Source organism: Moschus berezovskii, chromosome 9 (genome assembly GCF_049115385.1).
Source record: "Moschus berezovskii isolate FMDL1 chromosome 9, NW_MosBer_1.0, whole genome shotgun sequence".
Lineage (NCBI taxonomy): Eukaryota > Metazoa > Chordata > Mammalia > Artiodactyla > Moschidae > Moschus > Moschus berezovskii.
In genome coordinates, this window is record NC_142468.1 from 101059120 (window position 1) to 101087119 (window position 28000).

Below are 28000 nucleotides of genomic sequence, written 5' to 3' on the forward strand. Positions count from 1 at the left end.
CATAAAAATGAAAATCCAGTCTTTATTCCAATGTAAAGAAAACTCTTATACGATGAGGAGTATTGCAAATTATCTAATAAATCATGGTATTAGGTATAATTTCAGACATTTTTTTCCTGAAGTATGCTTTTTAACTAAGTAATCAGAAAAGCCTCCCTATAGCAATTGATTAGGAAATAAAGAGAACAAATATAAAAATATTCTTCAAAGTCCATCTATTATTATTTAGTAAATAGAATAAATTCCTTCCATAGGCATAAAAAGTTGCAAAGAGCCTTATGTCATAGGTTTGTTGTAGTTGTTTAATCGCTGTCATGTCTGACCCTTTGCGACCCTGTAGCCCTCCAGGATCCTCTATCTATGTGATTTCCGAGGCAAGAATACTGGAGTGGGTTGTCATTTCCTTCTTCAGGGGATCTTCCTGACCCAGGGATCGAACCCACATCTCCTGCTTGGCAGGCAGATTTTTACCACTGAGTCACCTAGATAATCTTAAATATAAGATTAAGATTAATCTTAATGTTAAGATTATTAATGTTATAATAATATATTAATATATTATATAATATATTATATTAATATAACATTATTAAGATTAAGATTAAGATTAATGTTATTATTATTAATGTTATAATAATATAACATTATTAATATAAATGTTCTGGTGAATATTTTTTTAAGGATCTCCTAGGTCTCAGGATCCTATGCAGGTATAATTGAAATAAAGCAGTTAGTTCATCTGATTGTACTAATACTCTTCCTGGGGAGAAAAAATATTAATTTAGACTTAATAAAGTTTCTAGCCTTCTTGGTTAATTATACTTTTTCTACATGATCTTGGGCAAGATATTATTTAACAAAATTGAGTTGGTAAAAACAAAGTTGAATAATATTACTTACTTTTCAAAGCACTTCTGGGCAGAGCAATATTTCCTCAATGGCAGGAACCAGGTAGGTGGGTGCTTTAAACCATAGTTCATTTCTTTCTCTTTTTCCTTTAGAGTTCAGAGCTCTTAAACATTGTGAACAGTTAAAGAACAATCTTATCAATTCTCTCCCAATAATTCAGCTAAAAGAAAAACTCTAGGTGAAATGGAATGCCTCTTCTAAAGAATTCTCTACAGCAGAATGCTGAGAGCTTCCCTCACTCCAGCACCCTTAGACTTTCTTTCCTTTACACATAAACTTCATTAAGAGCTTATGTTCAATCAAATGAGTTGTTCAACTGCATTTCTAAAAATTGGCATAATGCACAACATAGCTCCTGGGTGAACACTAATATGCAAGCTAGTTTGTGATGTTTTCAAGCTTTGTTATGGACAAGACAAAAGGGATTCACATTGCCTTGGACTCTGATGAGACCTCAGAAGGAACTTCTGGACACCAGGAAATGTTATACCCTAGAGGAGTAGGACACAAAAGGAGCTGTACAATCTTCTTTCATTTGAAAAGAGCTTAAAAGGGAAATGAATAAAGGAAGACCACTTATGGGCAAAAGGCTAGAATAGTTGATCTTTCAACATGTCCCTTTGACCCTAGTACTCAATTCCTATTATCATTTGTGGGCCAATAAACACTACTGAGAATCAGACTCGACTGAGCAACTTCACTTTCACTTTTCACTTTCATGCATTGGAGAAGGAAATGGCAACCCACTCCAGTATTCTTGCCTGGAGAATCCCAGGGACGGGGGAGCCTGGTGGGCTGCCATCTACGGGGTTGCACAGAGTCGGACAAGACTGAAGCAACTTAGCAGCAGCAGCAGCAACAGCAAACACTACTGAGGTCCTTGCTTAATAGTTAACAGCTGATAAAATCACCTATGCCTCCCAACTATAATCAAGAACAATGCATTATAATTTTTATACTACCTTCTCTTTTATACCAAAGTCATCAAATTTGTTCTCATGCATGTACTCAGGTACAGGATGAGTTAAGAGTGTGTTAAGAAAGAATATATTTTCTAAATCACTTCTTCCTGTTCATTCTTTGACATGAGAGCAGGATGTCACATGTTTTTTTCTCAGCTTCTTCATGGCTGTCTTCATATCAGTGTTTCTGAGACTATAAATGAGGGGATTCAACATAGGTGTGACCACTGTGTAGAAGACAGAGAAAACCTTGTCCACAGAGAAGCTGCAGAAAGGTCTCAGGTAGATGAATACACATGGCACAAAGATCAGACTGACCACTGTTAGATGGGAGGCACAGGTAGAGAGTGCCCTGCTCTGACCCTGGCGGAAGCGAGTTCTCAGAGTGACCAGGATGACAGCATAAGAGAAGAGCAAGACCAAGAAACAGACAAGAGACAACAGACCACTGTTCGAGACCATCAGCACCTCTACTACGGACGTGTCTGTGCAGGCTAGCTTGATGACCTGTGGGACGTCACAGTAGAAGTTGTCCAGTTTATTGGGCCCACAGAAGGGCAGCTGAATGACCAGTGTGACCTGTGTGATAGAGTGGACAAAACCCCCACACCAACAGGCAAAAACCATCTGAAAGCAGAGCTGGCGGTTCATGATTGTCAGGTAGTGCAAAGGATTACATATGGCAACATACCTATCGTAGGCCATGGCTGTCAGCAGAAACATCTCACTGGCTCCCAGAAAGTGCAGGAAGTAGATCTGGGCCAGGCATCCTGAAACAGAGATGATCTTGTCCTCCTGTAGAAAATCTCCTAACATCTTGGGCACAGTAACACAGCTCAGGCATAGGTCAAGGAAGGACAGGTGGCCCAAAAAATAGTACATAAGAGATTGGAGCAGGTGAGTATCAACTCTCACTGTTACCACTATCAAGAGGTTTCCCAGGACAATGACCATGTAAACCAACAGAAATATTAAGAAGAGAAATAGCTGCAGCTCCAAGGATGATGATAGACCCAGAAGAACAAATTCTGTCACCTTAGAATCATTTTCTTTTTTCATCAAGTCAAGAATACCAAGTGACCTAAGAAAGATGAACTAAATTAGAACAAGAGAGATTTAAGCTAGACAAAAGGAAAAAAAAAATGAGGTAACTGGAATAATTCAAGAAGTGGGAATTAGGATCTGGATGGGTTATGTTAGAATTAAGTAGGCTTAGGACAGAATTGGCACGAATCCAGCTGTTGCTGTATTGCCGCTAAGTAGTGTCCAACTCTTTTGTGACCCCATGGACTGTAGCCAGCCAGCTTCCTTTGTCCATGGGATTTCCCAGTTGACGAACCCACTGCAGTGGGTTAGCATTTCCTTCTTCAGGGGATCTTCCCACCCTGGGGATTGAATCTGCATCTCCTACATTGTCAGATGGATTCTTTACTGTTGAGCTTCCAGGGAAGCCCCCATGAATCCAGTGCCTTCTGTTATGTAAATTTGATCCTATCTTATCCAAATCCTGTAGTCACCTTCCAAAATACTACTATCCCTAGAATTCCCTGATGCTGTGGGAATTGCACTGTTCTGTGAATGCTTCTAAGTGTATAAACAGAGAACAAGACTCAAATGATTTCTTAAATTTAAGATTGATAAAAGTCAGTGTATAGAGAAAAAGAGTATGAACAACAGGAGGTATAAAAAGGTTTTCAGAGTCAGAAAGAGGTGTAAGGGAGGAGACTGGAGATCTGAGAAACTTACATCATTGCGTATCAGGATCTATGCAGTTTCAAAGAAAAAACATTTTACCCTGCTCTTCATTCCACCAGCCCCTTCTTCATAGTCTCAGGCTAGCAAAATGAGAACTCCTCAGATGACCATCAAAGTTGCCCTGTCTGTGCCCTAATGGTGTTCTTATGAGTCAAGCCCTAACTGAGGGCTGGCTGTAAGGACTGGAGAGATCTCCTCTCCCTTGGGCTTTGTCTGTATCTGAAGCTTTTATGGTCCTTATGCCACCATTCAGCCTAATGAGCCCTGGGATTCCCTGGGCTGCTGTTTGAGTTGTCTGTATGTCAGTTCTTGCTGGAAAGCTGACCAGGGCTCTGAAGGTTCTGAAACAGTCAGACCTTATTGTACAACACAGCCATCCCATTTACCTACTTCGTGTTGATTAATTTGACACTATGTGTACTCCCAGTTTTCCATATGTCAGTCTGTTATCTGAGTAAAACAATTCTCAGTGGTTTCCCAACCATGCTTCCTATGGTGGGTTAGCTGAATGATAAGTGCCACATTACCATAGGAAGCTGTACAAGCAGGAGCACTTCCTTCAGGGTGTTACAGAGCCTTAATACAACACAAGTCTCTTGATGATACTTCAAGCATCTTCTCTAACTGGTGCCTATGTATGGATCTTACCCAGAAAACAAAGATGCTATCTTTAGTAACTGACTGTGTTGCCGTCAAAGTAAAATTTTTTATGTTATAAAACATAATTCTGATATGGCTGATTCATGTTGAGGTTTGACAGAAAACAACAAAATTCTGTAAAGCAATTATCCTTCAATAAAAAAGAAATAAAAAAACATAATTCTGAAATGGATGATGAACACATGTCAAAATTGTATTTAATTCTTTAATGAGGGATGGTAGGATGACAAAGCCAATTCAAAAAACAATATAAATAATGACTTTATATAATTACAGTATAAAAAAGAACACTGAAGTAAAATTTCTAAGGTATATCAGTTCAGTTCAGTTCAGTCACTCAGTCGTGTCCGACTCTTTGCGATCCCATGAATCACAGCACACCAGGCCTCCCTGTCCATCACCAACTCTCGGAGTTCACTCAAACTCATGTACATCGAGTCGGTGATGCCATCCAGCCATCTCATTCTCTGTCGTCCCCGTCTCCTCCCACCCCCAATCCCTCCCAGCATCAGACTCTTTTCTAGTGAGTCTAAACCAGTTAATGCCCTAAAGGAAAACATAACCTTAACATTTGGGACTTCTCCCCCACACTAACAAGAAAATTAACACAGTTTAGCAGTTTTCTATTATATCTGACTATATAATTGTACACATCTGAAATTCCATAAATAGCAAATACTAGGTTAAAATTACATCCTTCTAGAGTTAGACAAGCCTTAAGTAGGCTTGTTAAATAACATTTTAACATGACATTAAAAGGTCACACTTATACTTAGATTTCACTTTAGGATAAGAATAAGAAATAAAGCACACCAACAGGATAATATCAGACATGTCTCTTTTGCAGAAGTTCTCATGGCAGACAGGTTTTTAGATTTTTTTTTTTCCCTCCCACTGAAAAGTGACAGTTCAAGGGAAAAGATGAGATACACGCAGGTGAGAGTAGGACCCACACCGAGTTAGATTACTCAGGCATTGTAAAGGTCAATACTGCCCATCCAACTGCATCAGCAGAGCTTCCAGGGTCCCTGAAAGAAACATACCCAGTCATTAGAGTCAGTGCTCTCCAGAATGCCCAGATCTTTGGCTTCTCATCGGCCTCATCTATGGCTTCTTAATAGGCCACTCATTATCTTCATACTCGAGATAAAAATTTCCAAATCAGTTTTATCCTGAGAATTACTTCCCATTAACATAGTTGACATTCCACCATTTTTAGGTTTTCAATGAACAGAGATAGAAATTAACCCAAAATAATATTTATTTAGAAAAAATTATTGCAGTTACTTTGAACTAAAGTGAATAATTTACTTTCCTTCAAGCTTCTAAATCTTTCTGTTTCATCTCAAGTTTTATGTTTTATCATTTTTAGTTTATATATATCCGGCATAAGGAGATCAGTCCTGGGTGTTCATTGGAAGGACTGATGCTAAAGCTGAAACTCCAATACTTTGGCCACCTGATGCGAAGAGCTGACTCATTGGAAAAGACCCTGATGCTGGGAAAGAGTGAGGGCAGGAGGAGAAAGGGACGACAGAGGATGAGATGGTTGGATGGCATATCGGCTCAATGGACATGGGTTTGGGAGGACTCCAGGAGTTGGTGATGGACAGAGAGGCCTGGCGTGCTGCGGTTCATGGGGTTGCAAAGAGTTGGACACGACTGAGCAACTGAACTGAACTGAATTAGCCATTTATGTTTTCAAACAAATTACTCTTCTTTGCTCTTAATAAGTAAAAACATATCTATTATCTTGCACATACATTCGTATTTCCTTGCCACCTATGTATCTAGTAGAGTCTCAACCAGCTATATTACTTACACTTGTCAACAAAACGATACTTGAGGATTTTTGTCATACACAAGCATCTCAGCAGATTAGGAATAAACACACATTTCATGAATTCCTATAGTCACAAAAATTCCTTTTTGTTTCTTAAAGAGGTGAAAATAAAAATGTGCCGTAACATGGTTTCAGAGTAGCTAAACACCCTATCAAACTGTTATCAAATAGCCATTCTATAACATATATAATGCATAAAAATAGAAAAATCAGAACTGAGCATGCTTCTTACTCCAATTCTAGGGAACTGTATACAGGGAAGTTTGCCTTGGTAATAAGTAGATGGGAAGGAAAAAAAGCCCTTGAGAGGCTGGGGTAACAGAGAGGCCCTCACGAATGTGGCAGCCTTAGTTTACATATCAGGAATCTCAGACTTTGCTTTCATTTAAGGATATCCTTAACAAACAGTGTCCTCTGGTGCCTGACAGCCACAAGCCCAAACTCTGGGTGAGGAAGGCATTTTCCTCCTCTGTCTCACAGGATCCACACTAACATCTTTTTCAAGGACAACGAGCAGACAAAGCCAAAGATAACTGTATTACTTAAAAAAATTTTTTTTTTAGTTGTAATACTTTTGTACTGCTACAGTAATGCAACAAACTACCACCAACTCAGTGGCTTAAACAAATAAATTTATTATCTTTACAATTCTATAGGTCAGAAGTCTAACAATGTCTTGCTGTGCTAAAAATCAGTGTTGGCAGGGCTATAGTCCTTTCTGGAGGCTTTGGCAAGAATCTTCAAAGCCTGCAACACTAAATCAAGCCTTGTCTCACACCTACCATCTTTCTGGTTCCTGAAACCAGGAAAGGTTCAATGCTTTTAAGGACACAAGGATACACCTTGAATGGGGCCACCTAGAAACTGAAAGTTTTCCCAGCTGAAACTCCTTATCTTAGTACATCAAAGTCCATTTCACCAGGTGAAGTAGCAGATTCACAGGTTTGGTAGTCTGAGGATTAGGCCTCTGATATCTTTGGCGCTGTTATTTTTCTTACCACAATATACAGTATAACAAAGTGTCACAAACTACAGCCAACAAAAAACTCAGACAGCAGAGACAGACTCCCAGACTTCAGACACTGGGCTTATCACACGTGGTTTATAAAAGAACTCTCAGATATAGATGGTTTAAAAATTATGTCTAAAGAAGTGAAACACAAAGTTTGGATATTTATTAGAGTTAGGAAGGGTACACCTCACATGTTTTTCCACACTGCTTTTATTTAACGTGTCTTTGTTTAACACCGATCCTCCATGGATGTTGCTCCAGCTGATGCGGTTCTGATTTGGCAGTTTCCCTCACAGGATATTCAAGATATAATTCCACATCCGGTTTCCACTGTAGATATTGAGAAATCAACTCTCTGCATAAGTCCTACTTCTGGAGACGTAATCAAACAATTTTTCCCTCTTGTTCCTTTTCAAGTAATATTTTTGTCTTTAGTTTTCTGTTGCTTACATATAACTCATATAAGCATGAGTTATATTCTTATTTATACTATTTGTAATGTGTTAGGCTTGCTCTTTGAGACTGTAGATTTTTGTGCTTGACCAAATCTATAAAATTTTTCAAACATTTTGTCTTTAAATATTTGCTTCTGTCTGCTTCTCTCATCTTTCTCAGTTGTCAAACTAATATTGGACTTCCACTTTAACTTCTCTTTCATTTTTCCCTTTTTTATCTATTCAGAATGCATTACTTATTCTTCTGATGTAGTCTCAAGTTAATATATTTTTTTTAACTGCTCTCCAATCTGCTGTTAAACTAGACCATTAAATTTCTTCTTTTAAATTTCTGGATGGTCATTAACTTTTCTCCAAAGAATATTTCCCCATCCATTAATCAACATGTTGACACATCTACCTGAAGCTAGTGGGTAAAGATGTTAAATGACAGAGAAGTTTAAATCAATCGCCATGATAGAATGCAAGAAGGTCTCCGTCCCCTTTCAAGGAAAAGTTATTAGGAAAGCAGATGTCTAGCCTTTTAAAAAATATGTTGACATTCTTTTTTGGCTTGTTTATTTAGCAGCTTGGCTTGAGGGATCTTAGTTCCCTGACCAGGAATTGAACACATGCTCTCAGCAGTGAAAGCGGAGAGAGCTAACCCCCGGGGCTTCAGGGAATTTCCCTTTGTTAATTTTCTTATCTTTTTCTGCCTTTTTAGGACTGAAAGAGGTGGAAGTTTAAAAAAAAAAAAAATGCTGAGCCTTAGCTTTTATGGAGAAGAGAAAACGATGTCTGTGTGTGCTCAGTCGCTCAGTCGTTTCCACCCCATGAACTGTAACCCTCCAGGCTCCTCCATCCATGGGATTTCTCAGGCAAGAATACTGGAGTGGGTTGCCATTTCCTGCTGCAAGTGATCTTCCTGACCCAGGGATCAAACCCACATCTCCTGCACTGGCAGGTGAATTCTTTACCATTGAGCCTTAGCTTTTAGGGAGAAGAGAAAAAGATGCCTTCTGGTTGCTAAACCCAATGCTAGGGAACAGTGGCTTCCCCCAGCAGCAAGAAGAGGGACTGTGTCAGCTAAAATGACCCTAAATATCATAGAAAACAAATCTACATGTCAAGTGTTTCTGTCCACTAAACAGAAGATACGTCCAATGAATTCCCAATTTGTGAAATAGAATAGATATCTTTGCACACTTGATACTAATGAAAATATTTGCATCACAATGGAAAACCTCCCACCACAATGCACGTGAAGTTTGAAACACTGGTCTTATTTCATCACAACGCAGAAAGAGTTTTCCTGGGGACAGGGTAAAAACCAAGAGTTGGCAACCTATGGCGTGCCTAGCACAGAAGGAATTAAGATGGAACCGACCCGACAAAACCGTTCAGGAGGGAAAGTGCGTCTTGGTCACGTTCACGCTCCCTTGGGTCCTCCATTCCTAGTCATACACAGGCTGTAGTTCTGCCTCCTCAGACTGGCTCTGGGTGCTCATGGCTCCCCACCTTGCACTATAATGACCTATAAACACTTTAAACTTCTAATACTTTTTGCTCAACCTTTCACTACCACATAGAAATAGACACTAATAGACTGATTATATCGATCTGTGTTACTACAGCTGACTCCAGAGATCCTCTAACAGGTCATTCAAGGAATGTGTCCAGTGGTTAGGACTTCACATTCTCACTGCAAAGGGCTTGGGTACAGTCTCTGGTTGAGGAACTAAAACCACACATGGTGCACAGCATGACCGAAGTTACTTCTTTAAATTAAGGTATAAAAAAATGGTCATTCACAACTGAATTTTCTGTTTCCTTCTGTCTTTTTCCACGACTGTATGTACTGCCTCACCTTGATTTACAAGCAAAACTACAAAAATGAGTGTTTTGTGGTTTATCCAGGAGTAATACAGAAAATATTCCCGTTATATTTTTTAGTGAAAAATTTAATTTTGTAAAGGTTATTTCAACCTAAATGAAATGTGATTTTTGTTTAAAGAAATAAATGGTCATTCAGAGAGTGACTCTGAAAATATATGTAGGTAACACCTCAGGGAAGATATTTTTGGAATAGCATTATTGGGCCTATTATATTGATCAAAAAAGATAATTATATTTTCTACACAAAAAAAATTAGAATAATATTGGGGATAATTTCAAGAATCTTAACAGAAACCTCATCATACTATGATGTGTGCTAAGTTGCTTCAGTCGTGTTCAACTCTGTGAATCTATGGACTATAGCCTGCCAGGCTTCTCTGTCCATGGGATTCTCCAGGCAAGAATGCTGGAACGGGTTGCCATGCCCTCCTCCAGGAAATCTTCCTGACCCAGGGATCAAACCCATGTCTCTTAAATTTCCTTCATTGGCAGGTGGGTTCTTTGCCACTAGCTCCACTGGGAAGGCCTCATACTATGATAGTACAGAGCTAATACAGTTAGACCGCTGATTCTGAAGGAAACAAAAGATAAACCATAATGGCACCACTAGAAAGATCTCATATTCCTTAAGTTTTTTCCTTTTTTTTCCTCACAAGAAAAACATTTTCAATTTTCTACATTTCTCTGGTGATCGATTATATGGCTGTCACCTTTCCCTAGAGGAACCGTGGTCTTACAGAATAAAAAGATATTTCATAATTAACTTTGAGTTCAGAAGACACAACCATATGCTCAGTTCACACAACTACTTATTCTTCCTAGTTGCTCTCTAAAAGGTATTTAATCACAGATGGCAAAGGCAGATACTGGCCTGAGAGACTAGCCTTCCCAAAGGACAACTTTTCAAAATATACAAAGAACCAAATCTTTGGAAATACTGATCAAAAATAGAGAATAAGATGCTCTCCAGAACTCCATTTTTTAAATTTGTTTTTAATTAGAGAACTGTTGCTTTACAATGTTGTGTTGGTTCAGAACTCCATTTTTTTAGATTAAAAACTTTACGTAGATGGTACTTGAATCCTTTCTTCCAAATTAGAAACTAGAAACCACTCCCAAAGTCTAACCTTCATCATCCTCCAGACATCTCCCCTGATGAGAATCTTGGCAGTCACTGCCAAGTTAATTGTACAAAAGGAGGTTTGTTTTTCAGTGAAAGTCCTGGGAATCACACTTTTGAGATAGGAGCTAAGAAGCAAGAACACAGCTGACTCAGTTCCTCCTGAGCATAGCTCGCAGGTATGCAGAAATCATATCATGTCCCTATCTTTTCTTTTCTCCTCAAGAAATAATCCTAAATTTGTTTCTTGGTGGTGGTGGTATTCTTGATAAAAGATCTGAAGGCCAAAAATCCAAATAGCTTCAATTCCCAGGCAAATCTGTGGCGTTTGGCATTAAAGGAAGTGAGTATAGATGAATCCTTTTGCTAGCTTTTTCACAACTCTAAGTAACAGTATGCTCTCTTTTGAAAGCAGGAAAAGAGTTGAGTTATGACTAGCAATTCATAGGAGATGATGTCAAATAGGATTAAAAGTATTGCTTCCCTGGTTCCACTTATAGGAGCTGTATCTACATATCCTTACATTGTTTCAGAGAGACAAAACCGACGACAAACTACAATAATTACCATCCACTTGGAAGTCCAGGTAGGTTAAGGAATTAGGAAAAGCAAATCAGTTTGGGAATGTTTCACAAATTCTTTTTAAAACCTAAAAGAATACTAACTCTGTTTTGTTTTTGCTCATGTGTATATATAATTGTCTATCTACTGAGTAATCAAGTCTTGGGAAATCATAACAATGGTTTTATCTGATAAAATAGATTCCATGATATCACTGCATTTAGAAAGAAGAGAAAGAGACACAGATCCTGGCCAAACCAGGGCTAACGACTGTCAGGGAGACATTCAAAGTTCTTCTGAAGGAAGTGTCAGACATCAGTGTGGTTCATACCAATACCAGAGTGTCCCTCAGGAACAATAAAGTATTTCTTTCCCTTAAGTAAGGAAACCAAATTAAACTATTTTAGGTCTTTCTTTTTCCAAGGTTGCTATATGTTTTCTTCAGTATATTGATCATCAGAAACCAGATCATTAAATGTTTTGAAAAATCATCAGCTCAATCTCGATCAGAATACCAGCCCCAGTTTCTTCTTAAATACAATGCCAAGTCAATCTGTCTCACTGGCTGCTGCTTCCTCCCATTATATTTCCCCATTTCCAAGGTCTTCATGGAGTCTTTTTCTTCTTCAGAGAAATTTGATTGAAAGAATCAACTGCCTTCAGATAACCGTAAGAAGAGAAAAAAGCAGAGTTAGTCAAAGGAAATGTGGGTTAAAAAAACACAGCATTACTGAGTAATTTAGTTTAGAGTGGAAAGAGTATCAGGGCTGCATCTACCCACCCAAGGACCTTGGCCATGTATTTCCACACAGCCTGCATTTCCGGAGTGTGACATCAGTCGATAATGAGTGTACTTGGCTGCACAGGACATCCAGCCTTCTTGGAAGTCCATCTGGACAGCCCCTGATGTTGTTCCCAAGCGTCTTCTCAGTACGTTTTTACGTCCTCTGAATACTCTCATGGTCATGGTGAAGCCCTTTCCTTTTTCTCTGCGGACAAATAAGAGAAAGGAGGGACTTCAGTAAGATCCAAGGGGACCAGTGCACATGCATTTGTGAGGTAGCTGGGTCAAATTTGGACCTCACTTGGGTGACCAGCTATCCCTGCTTCCCTGGGGCTGAGGGTTCCCTGAGTTACAAGACTTTCAGGGTTGAAATGAGTCCAGTCCCAGGCGAATTGGCACATTTGGTTTCTCTAGTCTCATACCACATTGATCCATCATCTCTTTTTGCCATATCCTTGCACGCATCTGTCCCCCACTTTCTTTTTCAAGGTCCAATGGTATGGTTCTTTCCCTGCATATGTGAAATGATTAAGGCTTCCAAGTGGAAAGTTATCTGAATTAAAATTCAATTGGGGGGGGGCAGAAATAATGATTTTCATTTAATAAGCAATTACAATGTACATATTGCCTAAAAAATTATGTGAAAGTTGCTCAGTCATGTCCAGCTCTTTGTGACCCCAGTCCATGGTATTCTCCAGGCCAGAATACTGGAGTGGGTAGCCTTTCCGTTCTCCAGGGGATCATCCTAACCCAGGGATTGAACACAGGTCTCCCGCATTGCTGGCAGATTCTTTACCAGCTATGTAGTAGATACCAAAAAAAGATCAAAGATGATTAACACTTGGCCTCTGTCTTCAGAGGTTTACAGTCTAGTAGGTATATTAAGACATGCAAAATAAAAAAAATGATGCAAAGTATAAACTGAAAATTCTTTAGTGTAGAAAAATGCTGTAGCTTTTAGAGTGTTTTCTCATTCCTTCTGGAAAACATTTTAGAATGTTGTTTCAACCTTTAAAAAATAGCAATTCATTTCTTTAATGTTGATTCAGGAAATATGTTAGCATGCCTATGAAGTGAACTGAACTGTGCTCGGAATTCATAATATGGAGATGAAAAATACATCTTTGCCTTCCTGAAGCTCAGACTGGCAAAGAGATAGAAAAGTGACCAGTTACAAGAAGGCATAGTATAAATTTACATACACATATGTCAGATGCTATGGCAAAAACAAAGAATTACTGTATGATGGTGAAGTCCAGTAATATTTCATGAAGGTGGCAATCAGTAAACGGTGTAGATTTCAAGTACAAGTTATTCAATCAAAGAAAAAAAAGTAAATAAACAGTAAAAAGATGGAGAAAGAGAAAGGAAGGGATCCAGAAGGGATAGGCAAGAAAGAAGAAAGGAAGGAAAGACGGAGGGTGGAGGGAGGGGTGCAGGGAAGAAAGGGAGGGGAGAAAGCGAGGGAGGCAGAAAGGAAGGTGTGTGGGGTGCTACTTGTGTGCATGCTAAGTTCCTTCAGTTGTGTCCGACTCTTTTCTACCCTATGGACAGCAGTCTGCCAGGCTCCTCTGTCCATGGGATTCTCCAGGCAAAATTACCTTCCTTCAGGGGATCATCCCTACCAAGGGATCAACCCCTGTCTCTCACGTCTTCTGCGTTAGCAGGCAGGTTCTTTACCTCTAGCGCCACCTGCGGGAAACCCAGAAGGAGAAGCAACAGCTATCTTAGGTGGGAAGAATAGCATGTCACTTGACAAAAATGTGATTATTCTTTTCTTATCTGGGACATAGGACTCAAGAGGTGAAGTTAAATAAGTAGATGAAGATCAGATTGTGAAGGGCCTTGTATGTTATGCTCAGTTGTTTGTATTTGGCTTCACAATAATAATGTTTCATTGCAGCACAGCTTACAGACTAAATGAACATCTCCGAATCAGCATCCCATTCTGAATCAGTGCGTGAATTCATCCTTCTGGGTTTTCCCTGCAGCAGGGAGATTCAGGTCATTCTGTTTATGTTCTTCTCCATCATCTACCTCCTGACTCTCATAGGAAATGGATCCATTATCTGTGCTGTGTGCTGGGACCAGCATCTTCACACCCCCATGTACATCCTGCTGGGGAATTTTGCATTCCTGGAGATCTGGTGTGTCAACTCCACTGTTCCAAACACACTGATCGACTTCCTCTCAGAGAACAAGGCCATCTCTTTCACTGGTTGCTTCCTTCAATTATATTTTTTCTTTTCCATGGGCTCCACTGAGTGCTTCTTTCTCTCAGCAATGTCGTTTGATCGATACTTTGCTATCTGCCATCCTCTGCATTATGCCACAATTATGACTGGCAGACGTTGTTTCAACCTAGTGATTGCTTGTTGGGTGTGTGGCTTTCTCTGGTATCTGGTGCCTGTTATTCTTATTTCCCAGCTGCCTATCTGTGGTCCTAATGCAATTGATCACTTTGTATGTGACTCAGGCCCACTGCTGACCCTCTCATGTGTTCCTGCTCCCATGTCCAAGCTCACCAGCTATACTCTAAGCTCCCTCATCATCCTCCTTAGCTTCCTTTTCATTCTCATCTCCTATGCCCTGGTTCTACTTGCTGTTCTTCGATAGTCCTCGGCATCCAGTCGACAGAAGGCCTTTTCCACCTGTGGGTCCCATTTGGCTGTGGTGTTGCTATTCTACGGTGATGCATTTTGGTGATGCATGTGAGCCCTGGATCCAGCCGCTCCACCTTGTTGCCAAAAATCATGACCTTGTTCTATGCCATGCTGACTCCACTCTTCAACCCTTTGATTTACAGTCTCAGGAATAAGGATATGAAAAAAGCTCTCTGGAAAGTTCTGGGAAAGTTTAAAATTTCTTTAAAAGTCTTTGGCAGCAGGCGCAGGAGGAATGTGGGATAATCTGGTTTAGTATGATGTGGATAAAATGGCCATCCTTGAACTCTCACACATGTGTACCATCATCCACTCAGTAAATAGAAACTGAATGCCTCCTCCATGTTAGACACTGCACTCGGCGCTGTATTGTGAGCATAATTATGAAGATAAAGCAGACACAATCTCTTCCTCAAGTTGCATCCTAATGGTGCAGACAAGTAAGAAAATAATTAACATTAAATGCAATAAATATTCTAACCAATATATGTACAATATATGAGACACAAGGAAAAAGCAACTAATTCTGCGCAGGGTTGTGGGCAGCCAGGATTAGTGTTAGGGAAAACTTCAGTCAACATCATATCAGACACGTATGTTTTGTGATGAAGTTGGGGAAACCTTGTGTTCTGTTTAACTTCTAGCTAGATTTCTTTTTTTTTCTCTTTTTATTAATATTTTTAAAATTTTCATAAAAAATAGTTGACTCACAATGTTGTGTTAGTTTCAGGTGTACAGCAAAGTGAAACAGTTATACATATACGTATATCCACTCTTTTTTTTATTCTTTTCTCATATAGGCTATTACAGAGTAGAGTTCCCTATGCTATACAGCATGTTTTTGTATATAGTAGTGTGTATATGTCAGTCCCCAATCTCCCAATTTACCCCCCCCCCCCGCTTATCTCCTGGAAACCATGTTTGCTTTCTACATTTGTGACTCTACGTCTGTTTCATAAATAAGTTCATTTTTACCCTTGTTTTTTTAGATTCCACATATAAGCAATATCATATGAAATTTGTTTTTCTGTATCCAACTTACTTTATTCAATATGACAATCTCCACGTCCATACATGTTACTGCAAATGGCATTGTTTGATCTTTTTTATGGCTGAGTAATATTCCATTGTGTATATGTACTACATCTTCTTTATCTTGTCCCCTGTTGATGGACATTTATGATTGCTTCCATGTCTTGGCTATTATAAATAGTGCTGCAATGAACATTGGGGTGCATGTATCTTTTCAGTTTATGATTTCCTCCAGGTATATGCCAAGAGTGGGATTTTTGCATCATATGGTAGTTCTGTTTTTAGTTTTTGCAAGTGAAACAACCGACAAGGGATTAATCTCCAAAATATACAAACAGTTTATGCATGTCAACATGAAAAAAGAAACACCAATAAAAAATGGGCGGAATATGTATAGAGACATTTCTCCAAAGAAGGCATGCAGATTGCTATAAAGTACATGAAAAGATGCTCAGTATCACTAATTATTACAGAAATACAAATCAAAACTACAAGATGGTGTCATCTCACACAACTCGGAATGGCTATCATCAGAAAATCTACAAGCAATAAATGCTGGAGAGGGTGTGGAGAAAAGGGAACCCTCCTACACAGTTGGTAGGAATGTAAACTGATACAGCCACCATGGACAACAGTATGGATGTTCCTTAAAAAGCTAGAAATAGATTTCTTTTTCAATCTTACTATGATGTCTTTGAAAGGATATGAGACTTAAAATCAAAAGATCTTGGAGGAACTCAATTCTTCCATTAATCAACTGTGAATTTGGCAGGTAACTTCATTTCAACTAAAATTAAAATGGTAATTGCCACCCCCAGAGAACAATTAGTGTGGTGTTTTAATAAATCATGAGTTCAAAAGTTCCTAAAACAGTACATAGAAAGTACATAATAAATACTAATTAAATTTGAATGTTAATGAATTCTTTGTTCTCATGTTCTTTATTGGAATCAAAATCTCAGCTCCTCCATGAAAGTCACCTCCTATAACTTTTGGCAAAGCCCTTCTACAACGGCTCTCCTTCTCAACTTTCCCTGAGACATAAACTAAATTATGTTTTCTCGATTTATAGCCAAAATACCATGTGTTTAGTTTAATTTTGGTTTGGGAGTGTGTGTGTGTGTGTGTGTGTGTGTTTACAGTGTTCTAGAGAATTAAGTCTTTGAAACTGGGACTTGTTTACCCCCGGGATACATGAAGACTTTCCAAAAGGCACACAAGCATGCATAGTTCAATTTCTGGATCCTCAACTTACATATGCACATTTTCCTAAAGCTGCTGTGCCTAAGAACACATCTCTTATTGAAGTTTCACATGGACTTATTTCACACATCCTCTTTCACAATTGCTTTTCTCCCACTTCGGATATAAAGACTGCCATTCACCAGTTCTGACCTCAATATTTTGCATAGCTGGGACACTGAACAAATAATTTGAAATAATGATCACTCAAATACTGTGAAAGTGAGTGGATCTAACAGATAATACATCCTTTTGTAACAAATGGTTTACAATTTTGGGTTGTCATAAAAGAAGTTGAGAAAAGACTTGGGTGCAAGTAGTTTATTATTAATAGAAGGTGGTTTCAGGCAGTAGGAATGAGGAAGGAGAAGAAGCCACTATGACCAATGAAAATCTGATTCCACTAGAACCTCTGAGAATGGTCCATGTGAATGGCACAGGTCTAAGATATTTATTGACTAACCATGGTTGCACAGGGAGATATTGACTACTCATGTTTCCAAAAACACATTGACTGATGCACCAAATGAGCCACTATGTCTTCAGAAAAGGCCCTGGGAAGAAAGCAGGAAGACTCCTGGATAGGGCTTGAGATGGGAGGGATGCCATAAGACTAATTCTGAGCTCCCAAGGGACTGCCCACCACCTCTGAAACTAAAATCAGAGGTAGGTCAGGAAGCTCACAAATATTCACTACACAGGCTACTTAACTCTCCTGATAGCAGGTTACAAATAATTTGCAGTTAACAGGCAATATGTGGTAATGGTCAGAACCAAACTTTTTCAAATTCTGTCTCCACTAACTGAATGACTTCGTATATGCCTCCATTAACTCTTATTTAAATAAGCAATAATGATAGAGCTTTCTTCCTAGTGCCATTGTGAGGATGAAATGAATCAATCTGCTTATCAGAGAGTCTAGCAAAGAGTAAACCCTAAAATATCTCCATCATTATAATACTTCATGCTTTAGTTCACAGGGAATTTGCTCTCATTACAAGTTCTAATTTGGAAGTTAATTTTCTACCCCAAATTCCCAATTACTATAATGTAGCTGAAAACATGGGCAGTATAATAAAGAGTTAACAAGTCAAAACATTGTATACAAGGATTAGAGAGAAATAAAGAGTATATCAATAACACAGATGTTGCTGAATCACAAAGCAGAGATGTTACTGTGTTGAAGAACAAGATGGTTTTCTTAGTAATATGACTGACAAAGACACGACATGAGTTATGAGCAAATGAACGTGCAGACACTGAATCACCAGTTTTAAACACCGATGTCCTTGTATAAGAGAACATGAGACATGCAGAATTACAGACTGCAGTTTCCTGCACTCCTCACCCCGCTTCCTCTCTTCTCATTCCCCTCTCTCTCTCTCTCTCTCTCCACATACTCTGTTCTGCTTCTTAGGGATCACAGACCTCTCTGACTTTTGATAGGAAAGGAATCTGCCTTCAAATCGGGCAGTTCCTGAAAATACTCTTCTCCACTGTACAGATATCATTCAATATCATGTAATGTTTCTGTTGCTGCATGACAGAAATCTGGCAACCCAGTGTTCTATCTTATAATATAAATGCTCTCACATTTCAGAACAAAACAATTTGTTAGTTGTGAAGCAGGATTGCTTCCACTGCTAAATCTGAAAATACTGTCAGCCCTCTGTGTCTGGTGCCCTGGGGGTAGAGAATCTGCAGTATCAAAGACCTGACTATACTGTGCCATTTTTATGTAAGGGACTTGACATTCCCTGGCTTTTTACCTTAGGGGATCCTGGAAACCATCCCCCCATAGATATGGAGGGATGGCTATACTCCTTTTCTTTGGAATCTTTATAACCTTTAAGCTATAACCTGAATGTTTGTGTCCCTCTGAAATTCAAATGTTGAAATCCACACCCCCAGTGTGATGGTATGCTATTAGGATTGGGGGCCTTTAGGTGAATCGGTTGAGAGTGGAGCCATCATAAATGGGATTAGTACCCTTTGAAAAAAGACCCCAGAGAGCTCCTTCCTCCCTCCCACCATGTAAGGTTACAGTGTTAACAAGGCTGTCTAAACAAGAAGCACGCTTTCACCAGATACTCTAACTGCTGACGCCTTGATCTTGGATTTCCCAGCCTCCAGATGTGTGAGAAATAACATTCTGTTAATATGGCACATATAGTTTATAGTATTTCCGCTGAAGCAGCACAAACAGAAAAGACACTTCGGGAAGCAGTCTTTCTGCACCGTGGTCTTTCAGAGACATTCCTTTAGGGAGCATTTTGTTAATCTGATCGGTCTCTACTCTGCCTCTTCCTCGTTAATTCTCTGGCTTAACCAAAGCATTTTCCTTACCCTGAGTAAAGCTTTCTTCCCACCCACCACTGCCCTCTTTTTCTTCTCTCTTATCAACTTCAAAGATGCACATCACAGCCTAACAACCCATGTACCCCACACACAGTTCCTATTTAGAATGCCCTCATCATTCAGTTTGAATTCTACTTGTCTTGTAAGTCAGTGCCTTTAACTGAAGTGAAAGAACCCAATTCATTACAGCTAAGATTAACAGTTTCATAAAATTTAAAAAAAAAAACTAGAAAATGAAATATGAAAACACAAATATAGCTCACTTTTATATTATTAGATTCAACACATCACAAACTAGTCAACTATGAAAGTTTCTAAATGCTTCATCTTAGTATCTGAATTTATCACAGACAGCTAACAATTTGAGGACTATGCTAATCCTTTAACTGCACTTGGAGTAGGACTGTTCTATGTCACATTTCAAATCATTTCTTGAATGAATTTTCTAAGAAGTCTCTCATAATGATTTAAACCTATATAGAGCTTTCCCTCGGAGGAGGCAATGGCACCCCATTCCAGTACTCTTGCCTGGAAAATCCCATGGATGGAGGAGCCTGGTAGGCTGCAGTCCATGGGGTTGCTAAGAGTCAGACACAACTGAAGCGACTTAGCAGCAGCAACAGCATCAGAGCTCTCCCTGGCTGAATTTCCTTAATATCTGTAGATGTAGAATAATATTGCAATGCACCTTGAATTTTTTTTTTTTTTTTTTACTTTGTTCAAGTTCAGTTCAGTTCAGTTGCTCAGTCATGTCTGACTTTTCGCAACCCCATGGACTGCAGCATGCCAGGTTTCCCTGTCCATCACCAACTCCCAGAGTTTACTCAAACTCATAGCCATTGAGTCAGTGATGCCATCCAACCATCTCATCCTCTGTCATCCCCTTCTCCTGGCTTCAATCTTGCCCCACATCAGGGTCTTTTCAAATGAGTCAGTTCTTTGCATCAGGTGGTCAAAATATTGGAGTTTCATCTTCAGCATCAGTCCTTCCAAAGAATATTCAGGACTGATTTCCTTTAGGATGGACTGGTTGGATCTCCTTGCAGTCCAAGGGACTCTCAAGAGTCTTCTCCAACACCACAGTTCAAAAGCAACAATTCTTCGGCGCTCAATTTTCTTTATAGTCCAACTCTCACATCCATACATGACTACTCGAAAAACCATAGCCTTGACTAGACAGACCTTTGTTTGCAAAGTAATGTCTCTGCTTTTTAATATGCTGTCTAGGTTGGTCAAAACTTTCCTTCCAAGGAATAAGTGTCTTTAATGTCATGGGTGCAGTCACCATCTGCAGTGATTTTGGAGCCCCTCAAAATAAATTCAGCCACTGTTTCCACTGTCTCTCCATCTATTTGCCAAGAAATGATGGGACCGGATGCCATGATCTTTGTTTTCTGAATGTTGATCTTTAAGCCAACTTTTTTACTCTCCTCTTTCACTTTCATCAAGAGGCTCTTTAGTTCTTCTTCACTTTCTGCCATAACTTTGGGTCAAAGATGCTGATTTTACAAATAACAAAACTCGTATAGCCAAAAAAATGCCATTTAATCAAATATTTCATGAGGGCCAATAAATGCAATGTATTTTTATCCGTTTGCTAGTTCAAAGCTGAACAATAATAGTTGTCTGCCTCCAGACACTTTATAACCTGGGAAGGGAGAAAAAATAAGTGTATAACTAAGGACAACACAAAGAAGTTTCTGATGAGTATCATAAGAAAAATGCAAATACAGTTAAATAAAATTTCAGAGATGGAAAATGTGCTCCATTAGGGGAATAAGGAGAAGTATTATGGGAAAATGTCATCTGAACTAGAGATTGAAGGATAGATGGGGTTTTGCAGGTACAGAGGGAGGTAATGAGGATTTCCAATAAGCAAAATGACCACAAAGATGCAAATATGAGAAACTGAAAGGTACTCACAGAATGAAATGTTATTCAATTTATCTGAAAGAGGGAGTAGGAAAAGGTAAGATGAGAAAAGCATTTGAAGTCTATTTGTGGAGAACTGGGGAAATTTTGCATAAGGAAACCAGTGGTGGTTTTTAAGCAGACAAATAACAAGATCAAAGCAATATTTTAAGAGTTTCTAAGGACTGAAGTAGTATCACTAAAAGGTAATAAAAGTCTAAGTAATCTTTTTCCCCTTTAGTCTCTCAGTTTGAAAGTGTTAGTTGCTCAGTTCTGTCTGGCTCTTTGTGACACTATGAACTATAGCCCTCCAGGTTCCTTTGTGCATGGGATTTCCCAAGCAAGAATGCTGATGTGAGTAGCCATTTCCTTCTCCAGGGTATCTTCCAGATCCAGGGATTGAAGCCGGATCTCCTGCATTGCAGGTAGATTCTTTTCTGTCTGAACCACCATGGAATGACACTTTTAGTGTGAGCAATTTACGTTTAAATATTTCCACTCCAGTATTCTTGCCTGGAAAATCCTATGCACAGAGGATTCTGGCAGGCTGTGGTCCATGGGGTCGCAAAGAGTCTGACACGACTTAGTGACTGAGCACATGTGCATGCATAAGCAGCTTGTGGTTCACAGGCCAACGTTCCAAGGCATATATTCCTTACGTCCTCAATTATTTTATGCTCCATGATACGAGTTTTCTTTCACACCTGGGTGTTTTAGTATACTAGGTAAACCCTAAATGGCTTAAGGTAAAAATTGAAGGGTAAAAAATATTGATGTCTCATACTAATCAGGAAGTCACGTGTGCCTCTGAAGTATTTCAGTCAACGAACTTAAATACTTCTCTCATATCTCAAGAAAACAATGCCGTAAGCTATTTCCAAATTCTCCAAATTTTTATCCTCAGTGTCCTGCAGTTTCTTCACCTCAACATTTGCCTCTTTGGGTTCTCTGCCCATCACTTCCTTATCCTCCAAAATATGCCCAATGATCTTTGAAATGTTCCTATAAGAATCTTTTGTGACACATTGTATCTTATTTCTCCTCAAACTGTGTCTTCTGGAAACTTTTGTTTTTTCTTTTTTTAATTTTTTATTGCAGGCTAATCTTGGAATCCATATTTCAGATGGGCAAGTGATTTGTAAACAATAGGGCCTCAGAGTAATAGTCACTGCTCTTTACTGATTCCTCAGAGAATATGCAATAGTTTAACTTTTAATGAACCATTGGCTTGGAGGAGAACTTCCATAATGCTACAGAGGACAAATCCCAGAAGAACCTGTGGCAAAGAAAGTGCAATCTTAATTTTTGTGCAGCAATAAATGCTTTATCCATCTGAAGACAAGAAGATATCATTATTTAGACAGGTCCCTAGAGATTCAATCTATATCAGAACCACAACACCTTTATCTTTTGAGCACAGCAGAGAGTCCTGACACCTCTTTGTCAGTCCCTTTAACTATGATTTCTTCATGTTGATTTATTAATGTTTCTTATTTGGAGCAGTTTTGAAAAGATTCATATTACTAAACGAAGGAATTTTAATTCCTTTCACCACATCATTATAGAAGACTTCGCAGAGCACTGGTGTGGAGAATAGGTGGGGGAAAAAATTCCTTCTAAAAATTGTGTGTTTGTGTCCATAATATAAACCCTCACAACTTTTAGGACTCACATCCCTGCATATTGCCACACACAAAATATTTCAGGGAATTCATATCCTTGTCATAGTTTTATGAGAATATAGGATGAAGGAAGTTTACTTGTGACCAAGAAAGCATTTGATTTCTCTCATAGAGTGGAAATTGTTTACTTTAAGTGAGTATATAAAGAATCAGTTCAGTCACTCAGTAATGTCTGACTCTTTGTAACCCTGTCGTCAAAATTATAAAGAAACTTAATCCCAAAATTTTGTGGGAAAAAAATACTTAAAAATTTAAAGTCTCATACCTAGGTTTATTTTACAAACTTCCATCTAGGTGAAAGATTAAGCAAAAACTTCAAGCCACTGCTTTCTACAGAAGACATTGCAACATTACAATATTAAAAGTCAATATCAGTAAGTAATATCATGGTCTTATATTTTTATGGTGCTTAAGCAGGAATGCAAAAGTATTGACTTTAAAATGATTTCTAACAAGTTGGTAAAACATCGTCAATTATTTCATTGTTGAATGGTATGTTAAGTAGCACATATAACTGAAAGATAAATAGTAAAATTAAAACCTTCTTTACTGAGTCTATTGCTCCTCAAAATGGGTTTAGGGAAAGAAACTAGTACATTTATTAAGAGCAAATTTATGTTATGGGGTGTCCCTGGTGGCACAGACATAAAGAATCCACCTGCACTTCCGGAGACCGAGGTTCAATCCCTGGATCAGGAATATCCCCTGAAGAAGGGAATGGCAACCCACTCCAGTGTTCTTGCCTGGAGAATCCCATGGACAGAGGAGCCTGGAGGGCTACAGTCCATGGGGTCGCAAAGAGTTGGACACTACTAAGCAATTAACACTTTCTGCTATATGCTATCAAATCTATGAGAAACTATCATAGATCATGCTTTCCCCAAAGAATAACAAGCTTACAAAATGAGTTTAAAGTTCTTTAGTGATATCACAGGAAGGAAAAAGTTCAGAGGCAAGCCAAAGCTTGTTTCTGTGAAGCCAACTGTCTCCTGTGCCCCAATTTGTGTTTGCCTTCTCTTAGTTCTTAAACAGGAACACATGTGAAGGTAGTCCTAACTGACAAATACATGTCTGTTGACGTTGCAGGTTACGGATCCAATGAACGTGAACAGCTCTGAGCCAGATTCCCGCTTTGTCTTTGTAAGAGAATTTGTACTCCTAGGTTTTTCTTGTGAGTGGAAGATTCAGAGCCTCCTCTTCTCACTCTTCCTTACAATGTATGCTCTGACCATAACAGGGAATGGGGCCATTATTTGTGCTTGATGCTGTGACCAGCGACTCCACATCCCCATGTACATATTCCTGGGGAATTTCTCCTTTCTAGAGATCTGGTATGTCTCTTCTACAGTCCCCAAGATGTTGATCAACTTTTTCTCAGACAAAAAGACCATCTCCTTTGTTGGATGTTTCCTACAATTTTATTTATTTTCTTCCTTGGAAGGAACTGAATGCTTGCATTTGACCATTACGGCCTTTGATCGGTACCTTGCTATCTGCCATCCCTTGCACTACCCTAATATCATGAATGGGCATCTCTGTACCAAAATGGTCCTTATCTGCTGGGTCTGTGGGTTTCTGTGGTTCCTGATCCCCATTGTTCTCATTTCTCGGATGCCCTTCTGTGGACCAAACATTATTGACCATGTTGTGTGTGACCCAGGGCCACTGTTTGCATTGGCATGTGTCTCTGCCCCCAAAACCCAATTGTTTTGCTACAGTCTAAGCTCAATAGTTATCTTTGGTAACTCCCTCTTCATCCCTGGGTGCTATACTCTTGTCCTAATAGCTGTGTTGCATATTTCTTCAATGACTGGAAGACAGAAAGCCTTCTCCTCCTGTGGGTCACATTTGGCTGTGGTATCCCTGTTCTATGGCTCTCTGATGGTCATGTATGTGAGCCCAGGGCTCAGACATTCTGCTGGGATGCAGAAAGTTGCAACTTTGTTGTATGCTATGGTGACCCCGTTCTTCAACCCCCTCATTTATAGCCTCTGGAATAAGGAGATAAAGACAGCCCTGAGAAAAGTTCTGGGGAGTTTCAACATAATGTAAGACATTCTAGATAATCCATCCGTTATCAGGTCAGTATAGTCTAACATAAAACAGCCAGAATTATATTGTTATCTAATCTTCAAAAATGGGTCTAGTGATAATAATTTATATTAGCCTATGAAATTAATCATCTATAGGGTCATTATAATCATAAAGTGCTAACATTATTCAGATAAGTAGAAGTGTTGGGATGTTATGTGGACTGCATATTAAATGAGAAATGTACACATATGGGCATTTTCTTGATAGTTCGTGTGATTCATCTGGGATAAAAATTTTTATACTCTTTTTGGAATTTTAGATTGTTAATTCTAGGATCAATAAAATTATAATTATGTCATTTTTATGTTTATTCAGCTAGTTGTAAATAAAAGAAGGAAATATATTCTTTTCTGATTGTGGTTCCTATCATTTTTTACTTTATTATTTTGTGATGGTCATTCCTAGTAAATAAGCCCTTAAAAGCAACCATCCAAAATTTCTGTTGGACAATAAAAGTCAAGCTAGCCTAATGACATCCAGACATAATTTGCTTCTTTTACACAATACCCCTTTCTACCAAAGGTTCGTCTAGTCAAGGCTATGGTTTTTCCAGTGGTCATGTATGGATTTGAGAGTTGGACCATGAAGAAAGCTGAGCACCAAAGAATTGATGCTTTTGAACTGTGGTGCTGGAGAAGACTCTTGAGAGTCCCTTGGACTGCAAGGAGATCCAACCAGTCCATTCTAAAGGAGATCAGTCCTGGGTGTTCATTGGAAGGACTGATGCTGAAGCTGAAACTCCAATACTTTGGCCACCTCATGCAAAGAGTTGACTCATTGGAAAAGACCCTGATGCTGGGAGGGATTAGGGGCAGGAGGAGAAGGGGATGACAGAGAATGAGATGGCTGGATGGCATCACCGACTCGATGGACATGAGTTTGGGTAAACTCCGGGAGTTGGTGATGGACAGGGAGGCCTGATGTGCTGTGATTCACGGGGTCGCAAAGAGTCGGACACGACTGAGCGACTGAACTGAACTGAAACCTTTAAAAGGTGGTTCTAATTCCATATTTAACAGTATCTATCAAAATATTCAGAAAAAGGGTATTATCAGTAATAATATTTTCACCAAAATGAAGTGGGACTAAAAATCTGATTGGTTCAATAATGGGGTTTTAGGAAATAGAACCTCTCCTCCTAAAAACTTAAGAGGGAAATGATCTTGTGGATAAATCACTTATATTTAAAAGAAAAATGACAGTTCATTGTTACTTGTTGCTGAAATAGTGTTAAAATAACATTAAGGAAAATTTTTAAAGAAGAAAAGCATCCAGAATTCAATCCCTGTAATAAATGACAATATTTTTATTTTCATTTATATATATATTTTATTTACTATAAAGTCTCAGTTGTCCCTTATTATAGCAAACCTTTATAATTATTTTTTAGAAACTATAATATTCCATTCAAGTAATGTGGTATGGGTTGTAGATTTTTATGTGGTGAAGTGAAATTTTCCTAGAAAGAGGATTCTCCTTCGAAGTAGCTTGATGTTGACTTGAGAAGGCTATCAGTTCAGTCTCCCAGTCATGTCCGATTCTTTGCAACCCCGTGAACTGCAGCACTCCAGGCTTCCCTGTCCATCACCAAATCCCGGAGCTTGCTCAAACTCATGTCCATTGGGTCGGTGATGCTATCTGATCATGTCATCTTCTGTCATCCCCTTTTCCTCCCGCCTTCAATCTTTCCCAGTATCAGGGTCTTTTCCAATGAGTCAGTTCTTTGCATCAGGTAGCCAAAGTATTGGAGTTTCAGCTTCAGCATCAGTCCTTCCAATGAATATTCAGGCCTGATTTCCTTTAGGAATGACTGGTTTGAACTCCTTGCATCCAGGGGACTCTCAAGAGTCTTCTGCAACACCACAGTTCAAAAGCATCAATTCTTTGGCACTCAGAAGTGAAGGGTATAAGAAAAGAGGTTAGGAAAAAAAAAGACTGTCATCAATATATAATAATGACTGCTTCCAGAGTCAGTGCTCAGAGAATCAGACTCTTCCATTCAGTACCATCCTTTCCTTGAACAGTCTTTCCACTCTTTTAATGTTAAAAATAGCACCTCAAGGGCTTCCCTGGCAATCTAGTGGTTAAGAATCCACCTTGCAATGCAAGGGACACTGGTTTGATCTCTGGTCTGGGAAGATCCCACATGCCACAAAACAACTAAGCCTGTGTGCCACAACTACGAAGCCTGCACTCTGGAGCCCATGGGCCACAATGAATGAATGCACTCACCTTAACCACTGAAGCCCACATGCCTGGAACCTGGGTTCTGTAACAAGAGAAGCCACCACTATGAGAAGCCCGCACACTGTAACAAAGACTAGCCCTCACTTGCTGCAACTAGATAAAGCCCACATGCAGCAACGAAGACCCAGCACAGCCAAAAATAAATAAATAAATAAACTTAAAAAAATATTATCACAATAAAACCTTTAAGAGGTTTGCTATGACGATAAATTGTAAACCTATATTAAGACTCATTTAGTCCAAAAACAAACCTGCTCCAGAAAATCTAAGATATAAGAATATTTTGTGCATGTAGCAATTTCCCTGTAGAATTTTTCTCTTAGAACAGTTTCCTGGGAAAGAGATGAATGACTTGGTTCAAAGTAAAGTAAAGTCGCTCAGTGCGACTCTTTGCAACCCCATGGATGGTAAACTATCAGACTCCTCTGTCCGTGGGATTTTCCAGGCAAGAGTAGTGGAGTGGGTTGTCATTTCCTTCTCCAGGGGATCTTCCCAACCCAGGGATCGAACCCAAGTCTCCAGCTTTACAGGCAGATGCTTTACCGTCTGAGCCACCAGGGAAGCACTTGGTTCAAAAGATAGGAATAAATTGTGAGTTTTGAAACAGATATCCTGGGTAAGACAATTTTTCTTTTGATTTGAGAACTTGCTAAGCTACTTAGTCAATCTTACTTTCAAACCTCGACCATATATCTCTCACTTATCTAGTCCATTGAAGAAGTATTCTAATTCTATACCCCTTTCCAGGGTACACAACATTTAAATGTTCTGAGATTAGATAAACACGGGGCTCAAGAAGAAGGGATTGATGACCTGTTGACTAGGCAAGAAATGC

General features: G+C 39.1%; 1 protein-coding gene and 2 pseudogenes across 1 annotated transcript; 2 read left to right on the forward strand and 1 right to left on the reverse strand.

Annotated features, from left to right (window-relative positions):
* Positions 1 to 1982: 1982 nt before the first annotated feature.
* On the reverse strand, positions 1983 to 2977 carry LOC148776697 (olfactory receptor 4Q3-like). Its single transcript, XM_088840057.1, has one exon. The coding sequence runs from the start codon at positions 2928 to 2930 to the stop codon at positions 1983 to 1985; it is 948 nt and encodes a 315-aa protein (XP_088696183.1). The 5' UTR covers positions 2931 to 2977.
* Positions 2978 to 13856: 10879 nt separating this feature from the next.
* On the forward strand, positions 13857 to 14845 carry LOC129542108 (olfactory receptor 11G2-like; annotated as a pseudogene).
* Positions 14846 to 23898: 9053 nt separating this feature from the next.
* LOC129542109 (olfactory receptor 11H12-like) lies at positions 23899 to 24876 on the forward strand (annotated as a pseudogene).
* Positions 24877 to 28000: the final 3124 nt, after the last annotated feature.

Bases quoted from the DNA above. Each gene is read 5' to 3' on its own strand.
- LOC148776697 (XM_088840057.1), bottom strand. From the start codon at position 2,930: ATGAAAAAAGAAAATGATTCTAAGGTGACAGAATTTGTTCTTCTGGGT.